Source organism: Plecotus auritus (genome assembly GCF_963455305.1).
Source record: "Plecotus auritus genome assembly, chromosome: 7".
NCBI classification, from domain to species: domain Eukaryota; kingdom Metazoa; phylum Chordata; class Mammalia; order Chiroptera; family Vespertilionidae; genus Plecotus; species Plecotus auritus.
In genome coordinates this window covers 21,484,071-21,494,405 of record NC_137774.1, presented here as the reverse complement: position 1 = coordinate 21,494,405, position 10,335 = coordinate 21,484,071, and the positions used below count along the sequence as shown (strand labels likewise).

Here is a 10,335-nt window from a genome sequence, read left to right as displayed (position 1 = left end):
AGATGGCCACCTTCCTGCTATGTCCTCACAGGATGGAGAATGAGAGCATCTCTCTCCTGTCTCTTCTTATAGGGGCACCAATCGCATTCATGACACAATTACCTCCCAAAAGCCTTACCTCCAAGTACCATCACACTAGGAATTAGAGGTTAAACATAGGAACTGGGGCGGGAGTGGGGAGGGGGGCGCGCACACAAACACTTAGCCCATAGCAGACTTCTAGCCTCCAGACTATGGGAGAACAAACTCCTGTGTTAAGCCACCCAGTTTGTGATCATTTGTTAAGGCAACACAAGGAACCAACACAATGTGTAAAGTCTGTAGGTAACTTTGTAAAGATTCCCTTCATGAATCTACTTTTTCCGTAACCCCATCTCCCACCCAGTCCCACTCATCTGGGATGAGCAGCTGAGCACAAGGTCTGAGCACACCACACAGCACAGCGGGTTAGCCGGAGGCTCACAGCCCCACAGCCTGGGTTTGAATCTTGTCTCTACCACTGATGAGGCGCTTCAGAAAAGTCTCTTCACTGCCCTGTGCCTCCGTCCCTTCTGCTGTAAAACAGGGTCGCTCACTCACGGATACCATGCATATTTCCCTGGCATCACTGTCTATACCAGAATCCAGAAGCAGTGGCTGAGAACAGACAAGGTTCCTGTCCTCACAGATCTCAACCAGCAGGAGATGGAAAATAAACAAGGAAACCCATAAACAAGCAAAAACCTAGGACTGTGATACGTGCTTTGAAGACAGTACATCCCGAGTTGTGATCATGACATGCTAAGAAGCGGGGCTATTTTCTCCTGGCGTTGGTGGTGGAAGGTGTCACTGGGGTTCAGGCCTGAAGGACACACACAAGCAGCAGGTGAGGCTTTGGGGCAGAGAGCTTCTGGCCCTGCAGCGTTCAGGGAGCCTCACGTTCACCCACCTACAACACAGGGGTGTTCAGGTGAGTGTTAAGCTAACGTAACAGAGACCACAATAGGCAATGGCTTCAGGAAGAGAATGGATCACCGTCCACAGTGAGCACCCCATGCCACTGCTCCATGCGGACATCCGGGACCCAGTTCCTTCTACCCCATCCCTTAGGACAATGTCCTCTTCTCCACAGTCAGTGACCCACACGTGTCCATGACTGCCCTGTGAGAGAGGGAAAGAGATGGACAAGGAGCCCACAGAGCCCCTCTGAAGGGTTCACATTATTTCTGCTCAATTCCATTGGCAAGAAATGGCCATGTGGCCATTCCTAAGTCCAAGGGAGGCTGGCAAAAAAATTCTGGTCACTTACCAGTAGAAAGGGGCATGGATTTGAAGGCCAGCTCACTGTCTCTAGTAATACCTCCTTGCAGGCACACAATGAGGACAGATCAAGTATCTGGCATTTTGTGGGAGCTCAACAAAAGTGCACAATATCATGGAGGTCAGGGCCTCAGAAACTCTCTGATCCAATGTCCTCATTTCTTTGCAGCTAAAGAAACAGGGGCAGAGGAGAGGCACCTGCCGGAGTCACCCAGCGGGTAAGGGGCTAATGTTGGTCCCAAATCCTGTCTGGGATCCTCAGCCCCATCCTCCCAAATGTGATTTCACATTACCTGGCTCAGCCCCACCTGGGGTTGGGCAGAAAGCAGGGACCCAAATGACCCCTCTACCCAGAGGTGGTGTTGGGGGACAGGACCTGAGAGGGACCCTGTTTTCTGCAGCGGTGTCCTAGATCCCAGGGGCACAGCTTTATGACTGGGTAGGTGTGGCCCTGGTTTCTGGGATGGGAGGCCACACTGCTCTGTGACAGAGGGCCACACCCACCCCTGGGAGAGGGGGCTGGGCTGTGAGCAGCTGTCAGGTTGGGCTGGCTGAGGAGGATGGCGTGCCTGGGCTTCCTTCTCCTCCTCCTCCTCGCCAGCACAGTGGCCCAGGGAGAGTATGGCGTGGTCCACGTGGTGTCACAGAACTGGAGCAAGGACTACTGTGTGCTGTTTAACTCGGATTATGTCACCCTGCCCCGGGACCTGCGCCACGCCCCACTCCTGCCCCTGTATGATGGCACCTCGGCACCCTGGTGCCCTGGCGAGGACTCCTCCCACCAAGCCCAGCCCAGCTCCCCCAGCCAGCGGCCCCTCCACCGGACTACCGCCATGGTCATGAGGGGCAACTGCAGCTTCTACGCTAAGGGCTGGCTGGCTCAGGGCCGAGGCGCCCATGGGCTGCTCATCGTGAGCCGGGCCAGTGGCCAACAGTGCGCAGACACCACCCTGGCGTCCCAGGACTCCCACAAGCCCCTGCCAGACCTCACCATCCCGGTGGCCTTGATCCGATACTCTGACATGCTGGACATCCTCGGCCACACCCACGGGGGCGCCATGGCCCGAGTGGCCTTGTACGCGCCTCCAGAGCCCATCCTCGACTACAACATCGTGGTCATCTTCATCCTGGCCTTGGGCACCGTGGCCATGGGTGGCTACTGGGCCGGCCTGACCGAGGCCGATCGGCTGCAGCGGCGCCGGGCCCGAGGAGGAGGGGGGCCCGAGGGTCACAATCAGCAGGAAGCAGTGGCAGCCCAGGGGAGGCAAGAGGAAGACGATGAGGACACACCTGTGGACTTCACACCAGCCATGACGGGAGCAGTGGTCGCCATGTCCTGCTCCATCATGCTGCTCCTCTACTTCTTCTACGACTCCTTCGTCTATGTCATGATTGCCATCTTCGGCCTGGGTGCGGGCACCGGCCTCTACGGCTGCATGGCCCCCCTGCTGCACTACCTGCCCCTGCAGCAATACCAGTGGCCCCTGCCTGGTCGCCGGGCCTGTCTGCGGCTGCCCTTGCTGCTGCTGGCCGGCCTGTGCGCGGTGGTGACCGGCCTCTGGGTGGCCTACCGCAACGAGGACCGCTGGGCGTGGCTCCTGCAGGATGCGCTGGGCATAGCCTACTGCCTTTTCGTCCTGCAGCGCGTGCGCCTGCCCAGACTCAAGAACTGTACCTTCTTCCTGCTGGCCCTGCTGGCCTTCGATGTCTTCTTTGTCTTCATCACGCCCCTCTTCACCAGGACCGGCGAGAGCATCATGGTGGAGGTAGCCTCAGGCCCGGCAGATTCCTTGAGCCATGAGAGGCTGCCCATGGTGCTCAAAGTGCCCCAGTTGAGCTTCTCGGCCTTGACCCTGTGTGACCAGCACTTTACCATCCTCGGCTTCGGTGACATCGTGGTCCCAGGCTTCTTGGTTGCCTATTGCCATCGCTTTGATGTGCAAATGCACTCACGCCAGGTCTACTTCATGGCCTGCACCGTGGCCTATGCCGTGGGTCTGCTGGTCACGTTTGCTGCCATGGTCCTCACGCAGATGGGCCAGCCTGCCCTGCTCTACCTGGTGTCCAGCACCCTGCTCACCAGCCTGGCCATGGCCACCTGCCGCCAAGAGCTCATCCTCTTTTGGACTGGCCAGGGCAGAGTCAAGACACCCGCCCAGCCCATGGCAGGACTCTGTGGCACTCGTCCAGCTGGCTCCAAGCAGAAGCAGGAGGACATGGCAAACACAGCCAGGGAGCCTGAGGGGGCCACCAACCTTTTGGCAGAGGACTTAGACAGCAACCTCAGGGAGGACACAGCCAGGATTGTCACCACATCTGAGGACGAAGCCACCAGTCTGGTTGGCTACAGTGACAGCTCCGAGGGCTGGAGTGATACCAACCTGGACTCTGATGAGCTACCTCTTGCCTCCCCCAGGGCCTCGGAGGAGCTGATGCCGCTGATGCCACTGATGCCATCACCCTCAGAGCTGAACCACGCACACACCCATGCCCATGCTCAGGCCCACGCCCAGGCCCAGGCCCAGGCTCAGGCCCAGGCCCAGGTCCAGGCCGCTGACCTGCCCTGGAGGAGGCTGCACAAAAGGAAGGGTTTGAAGGTAAAGAAGAGCATGTCGACTCAGGCTCCCTTGTGAACCAGGTCCTGGGACATATGCCTCCAGAAGGGTTGGCAGAATATCGCAAAGCAAAGACACACATGGCAAAAAGAAATCGGGGCATTAAAGATATTCCAGATCTATCTAGCAGAGCCTCTTTGTTTGTTAGGATGATGAGACAGCAGCCATGGAACAAGTCCACACAGGGCCCAGAGGGTCCTTAGAATAGGGCGCCACCCCAAATCATGCAGAGGGGGAAACTGAGGCTCAGAGAGGGCACACGACTTACACAAAGTTACTCAGCTAGGTCAAGATATTCTCCTAGAGCTTGCCAGGCAGTGATTTCTTCTATCCCTGCCTCCCCAACACCCACCCCAAGTCAGAGCCGCAGCTCCTTAGCCTGGCAGGCCCCATCCTGTCCCTGCAGCCCACCCCAGCTTCATTGCCCATCTCTTCTTCATGCTCAAGTCCAACTGAACCATTACTGTTCCTTGATCACACCATGTCCTCTCCATCTCTTTTTGCACGTGCTGTTCTCTTTGGCTGGGATGCCTTCCCATTCCAGACAAATTCCCCAAACCATCTCCCTGGCTCACTAAAACATTCCTCAGCATCCTTCAAGCATCAGCTCACATCCATCCTTTCTGGTAAACGACCCTGCTCAATGCATCCTGGACAGCAGTACCATGCCCAGGTATATCTGCACATAGACTGAGTGTACACCTGTTGCGTGCATTACCCTGTGATGGGCATCCAGGGAGGCTGCTGTCCAGCTGAGGGTGGATAGGAAATGGAAAACAGACAAGAAACAACCTGAGAATTGTCTTAAAGTGGAAGATAGAAGGGGTGGAGCTGAAGTGGAAGAATTGAGACCATGGCTCTATTTCCTAGGCTTCCTTCATTGACTCTGGATAGTAGACAAGTCTCTTAACCCTCTGGGTCTCAATAGTCTTATCTTCAAAATGGGACTTACAATGCCATGTCCACCTGAAGACAGGGGCATGGACAAGGTGATCTCTTGGGGACACACACGTACACACTCACACTGGAGCATTTATATACTGAACACTCCCACAGTTTTTTAGGCCATATGGTGTTTATATGTTGCTTCAGCAAAGTGCACAAACTCTGGATTGAGGGAAGGCCTCCTAGAGGAGGTTATTGCAGGCGAGAGAATCATAGCCTGTGGGCAGAATGTGGTACAGTGGTTAGGGTTCTAGAGCCAGTTGCCCACAGAAATTCCTGCTCTACTACTGACCTGTACTATGTCATTGAGCAAGCTGCTTAACCTCTCTGTGCCTCAGTTTCCTCATCTGTAAAATGGGATAATAATAGGATCCACCATAGGGTTTTGGTGAGGTTTGAATGTGTTGGTTTATGTAAGGTGATTGACACCATGCCTGCATGTAGGATGAGCTCTATGAATGTTAACTCTATTTATATTGTATCCCTTCATGAAAGCCTTTCAGAATCAAATTCTACAAGGCCTTTGAGTTCTGGCCCCGACTTCCTCCCCACTTCCCTCCACACACGGTGTTCCTGCCCCTACCATCACTAGGGAGTGGACAGCAGATCCCACCACATCTGTCTTCCCCCACAGGGCCCTCCCACAAGCTGGCTCCTCTCCCTGGAGCTTTGCTGTCCTTCCTCCTCCTCCAGAATTGGGCCTGGCCAGCCCTTTTCCTCCAGTCCCAGCTCAAATGCCCCCTCCTGGGGGAGGCCTTCCATGATTATCATTTCTAAACTAGCTCCCCAGCCTCAATCATGTTACTGTACACCCTATTTGCCAGTTTTTTCATCTCCCCCAGTGGATTGTCAGCTTCATGAGGGCAGAGACCACTCTGTCTCATTCAGATAAGTAATTCCAGGGCCTAGAACAAGGCCTGGCATGTAGTAGACACTCAATTTATGTTTGTTGGCGAAAGGAAGGAAGGAAGGAAGGAAGGATTAATCCATCTTGAACCATAGGGGAAGGGGGGACACTGCGAGGTAAGATGACCGGGCCACCTCCCTGAGTTCCTGCAGGGCCTAGTGAGTGTGGAGATGAGACTCTAAGGGGACTGGATGGGTACTGGGGGTGGGGAGTTATGGAGCTGGAGGGGGTTCAGCTAATGGGCATCTTTTAAAAAGCCCTACTTGCCCTAACCGGTTTGGCTCAGTGGATAGAGCATCGGCCTGCTGACTGAAAGGTACCAGGTTCAATACCGGTCAAGGGCATGTACCTTGGTTACAGGCACATCCCCAGTAGGAGGTGTGTAGGAGGTGGCTGGTCGATGTTTCTCTCTCATCCATGTTTCTATCTCTCTATCCCTCTCCCTTTCTCTCTGTAAAAAATCAATGAAATATATATATGTTTTTTTTAAGCCCTACTTCCTGGTTCCCTTGGTACCTGAAGGCCTGGGCTGGACAAGGGCAGTGTGAGGAACCAGGGCCAGGACCCTGACGAAGGTGTTGACAGTCCCTCCTACTGGAGCCAGAAGCCATCTGGCCTAGACAGAGGGACCTCCGCAGGCCCTGGCTCGTCCCCAGGCCAGGCAGCCTCCCACTGCTGATTTGCGTCACTGGGCCTGCCAGGGATGGGCTACATCCCTTTCTCCCCTCCCTACCCCGCCTCCCCACCCCCCGCCAGGCCCAAGGAGGCAGGCTGGACAGAGCCAAGCTTCTCTGCACCCTCTTACTCCCAGACTGGGGGACAAGAGAGCTCCTCTCTCCCAGAAACTTGCAGTCAGGGTGGCTCTGAGGACGCTGGACTTGAGCTCCCTGCAGTGGGGCAGATGCCTGGCACCAAGGAAAGGATTCTCTGGGGGAAGCTCCGGCCCCGTCCACATCTGCACACCACAGACTAAGAAAAGGGCGAGTACAACTCTGTCCTTATTGCTTTACCCAACAGAGACACTCAGAGAACATTTCCTCTACAAAATGGGGAGAATAACCTCAGGGACTGAGCCTGGGCTCCCAAATGTGCATAGTTCTGCTGCTGCTGCTGCTGCTGCCGCTGCTGCTGCTCTGTGATGACCCAGGGTCCCCTGCCCCAGAGTCATGCTCCTCTGAGCTTCAGGCTCAGCCTCACTTTGCCAGTCCCCTTCCCAGGGACTGGACAAAACCCAGTTAGTGTCCAGTCAGAGGTGCCCAGACTGGCAGCCCCCACCTGAATGCCAGAGGACGATAAGGTACTGCACATGAGTATGTACACCCATGTACATGCATGTAGACACATGCTCACATCCATACTGTATCCTCAGGCATTCATACACATATACACATATGCACCTTCACATCTTGCACACATGTATGTACACACGTGCACCCGAGCTTATAGATACTGAACACTCCCATATATCTGTGCACACCCTACTACACACATGCACACACACACATACACACCTGGGCTCTGACATATTCCGCTATTCTCTTCAGATCCTGCCTTCCCCTCCAGGCTACCCTGGGCCTGTGGGAATGGGGGTGCTGATGCCTGGACTTCCTACCCCAGAGGGCAGGGTGGCCCTTTTCTGGAGAGGCGGACACTGAGACACAACATTCAGACCCCCTTTGAGGAGGATGGCTGGCCAGCAGCTCCTCCAGGGGCTGTCTCAGCTTTCCAGCCCAAGTTGCTCTTCGGGGAGATGGGGGACATGGAGAGGCAGCTAAGGATGAAGCAAGACAGCAGCACCAGGCCCTGGCATCAGCCCGCAACTCCTCCTCTCACAGGCAGGCGCTGCAGAATGATGCCAGGTTGCTGGGCTGGCAGAAACGGTGGCAGGCCTGCATCCCAGTCTGATGGCTCCCCCTGCACTCACCTGCTTCCTCCTTCTCTCCTTTTGCATTCTGAACTCATCTCAGTATCTGCTCCCTGAAAAGCCAAACCTGTGACAGGTGAAACCTAAGATGGGGCCAGAGGAGGAATAGTCTCCCAAGGCCATCCTAGGGGTCCAGGTGGCCCAGTCCCAGCTCTGAGGCTGTCTTTGCTCAGGCTGCCCAGTAATTATCTCTGTGGCTTTGTTTAATTTCAGCAAGAACCCCATGAACAGAATAGGCACAGGCTTGGTTTTTTAGTTAATGAAGCATCTGGTAGTCTGGACTCCCTGGACAGTGAGACCAGCAAGGACCCATGAGCTGTTCTAATCCACAAATGAGGAAAGCAAAGCCCAAGGAGGATCAGGACTTGCCCAACTTCACACAGCAATGAAACAGCAGAAACAGAACAACTCCGTTCTTCTGCCTCCCAGCCCAGCAGCTGGGTCAGCTCCTATCAACACCCTCTCCCCTCCACACACCCTGGTCTGCAAAACGTGTCTCCCCGGGAAAACTCTGCATCTACCCACTCCTTTACCTGTGCCCCTCAGTAGGGACGGCCCTCCATTCTCACTGAGTAGTTGTGTGTGTTGTTTGATAAGGAAAGTTGGTGATTCAGCATCAAGTATCTCCTCAGCTAGGCAAGGGGACACGGCTGGACTCTGAGCCACTGAGACCTGAGTTCAATGCCCTGTGTTGCTACTCACTTGACACTTTACAACTGAGGCCACCCCACTGTGCCTCAATATCCTTGCTGGTAAAATGAGCTGCTAAGACCTCCCTGTGGGTTTGTGGTAAAGATCAAATGAGGTGAGGTATGTGCATAAACAGCTAACATTTGCCAAGCACTAACAACAGTTAGTTACACATGTTATCTCATGAAATGACGCCCAGAACGTGACAGCCCCCAAATGTTACCCTTCCCAAATCAGCTTCCAGTTCCTCGGGGCTGAGCTCCGAGGATTCATCCTCTTCCCTTGGTCTTCCCCTCCCATGCCCACTGAGATGTGGTGCATAGGTGGGTGCCTAGTGGCTCACCGGGGTCACCACCACCACAAAGTTGGGAAGAGGGTTCCCTCTGCAGTTTGACTAAAACAGGAAGGTTTTGTGCCTGTTTTTTCCCTGGAATCCTGAAGTTTGAGAGCTCCTGTGCTGCCACCTGCTGGTCAGTACAATAAGAGCAGGCGAGCTCACACCCAGGAGCACACCATTAGGGAACTTTGGAATAATTACAATGAGGATGATATCGAAATCCTATCCTATATAATCCTATATAAAAAAGGATAATATGCGAATTGACTAAACAGACGGACTGACCTGAACGCCCGTGGCCTCTCCGCTCACCCCCCGGCCCCCGCCGGCTGGCCTTGCCCTGGAACAGCACCCCCCTGCCCCCCCAATCAGGGGCAGGGCCGGCCTGCAAACAGCCCATGGCCCCTCGCCCCAGCGGGCCAGCCCCCCTGATGGTCCCCATCTGGCACAGGTCCCCACCGGGCAGGTGGGCGAGCAGGCCAGCTAGACCCCACCAGTGCAGGAATTAGAAGAGTTCTGAAGCCTTACTGGCCTCAGGGTTAACCCTTTAGAAGCTAGTTGTGAGAAGGTGGAGGTGTCCTGAGAGAATTTTGATATTTTATGAAATGCAGTAGCCCTAACAGGGCATCACTGAATGTCCCTAGTGTTGGAAGACAGTCCATGCCCTGACCTTATCCCATCCCAGAAAATCAGGCCACCAGGAATAAGGGTTTGCAGATCCCCAGCACTTGGCCCATTGCTCAGAGGTGGGTTTCCCATATCGTCCACCCACCCCAAGTCCCTGGCTGTGTAGGTCCACAGATGCCCCTTCCCACACACAGCAGCCATTTTTCATTTTGTTTGTGAACAAATCCCTGCCCACCACTGGTTTCCTTTCCAGGGCAAAGTCTCGCCACTGCCTTCATTAATTTTCAGAAGTAACGCTTCCTGTGACCTACCCTCTAGCCTTTAGGGCTCTTCCAGGCATGTAGGCCTGAGTCCAGGTTTCACAGCTCACTCCTGAGCCTACCTAGGATGATGGGAACCCGGGAAGCGGGGCGGGAAAGGGAAACAGGCTGCTACTGGGAGAACCTTGGACTGAGAAAACCCTGAAGAGCTGTTCTGAGAAAGCCTTTGAGCAACTTCCCCCAGCTTCTGAAGGACTTGAATGGCAGAGAAGTTTGGGGGAGGGGTGGACAGTGTGTGAGGTCTGAGCCTCTAAAGACCATTTAGAACTCTCTGAAACTGATAACAAAGACCTTGCAGGATTTTGCAGAATTGAGGACAGAGAGGGAAAGCAGCCTGCCTGAGGTCACACAGCAGGCCAGTGACAAGGCCAAGGCAACCTAGAACCTGGAAGCTAACCCGAGAATCCTTCATAAACAAGAGACCCTTTCTAGAAGGCAAACGCTTGCCTTTAATGGGATTGTTTCATGAGGTCCCAATTTCCCACCACATATTTGATCTTAAAGTAGAGGCTGTTGGGTCTAGAGAAAAAAGGACTTCTCTGGGTAAAATCCTCCGCCTCTCAAAATTCATCCTATGCAAAGTCTCACCACTGCCTGCAGTTTCTGACCCAGACAGTGAACTGAACTCAGGCAAGAGAGGCAGCCCTCCTGAGAATGCTTGCCCATCACAG

General features: G+C 54.5%; 1 protein-coding gene across 1 annotated transcript; it reads left to right on the top strand.

Moving 5' to 3' along the window:
- Nucleotides 1-1,859: 1,859 nt before the first annotated feature.
- SPPL2C (signal peptide peptidase like 2C) lies at nucleotides 1,860-3,932 on the top strand (the record flags this gene model as incomplete). The annotated part of the gene is made up of 1 exon (XM_080679676.1): nucleotides 1,860-3,932. The coding sequence occupies one exon, from the start codon at nucleotides 1,860-1,862 to the stop codon at nucleotides 3,930-3,932; it is 2,073 nt and encodes a 690-aa protein (XP_080535802.1).
- Between the last annotated feature and the right edge of the window lie 6,403 nt (nucleotides 3,933-10,335).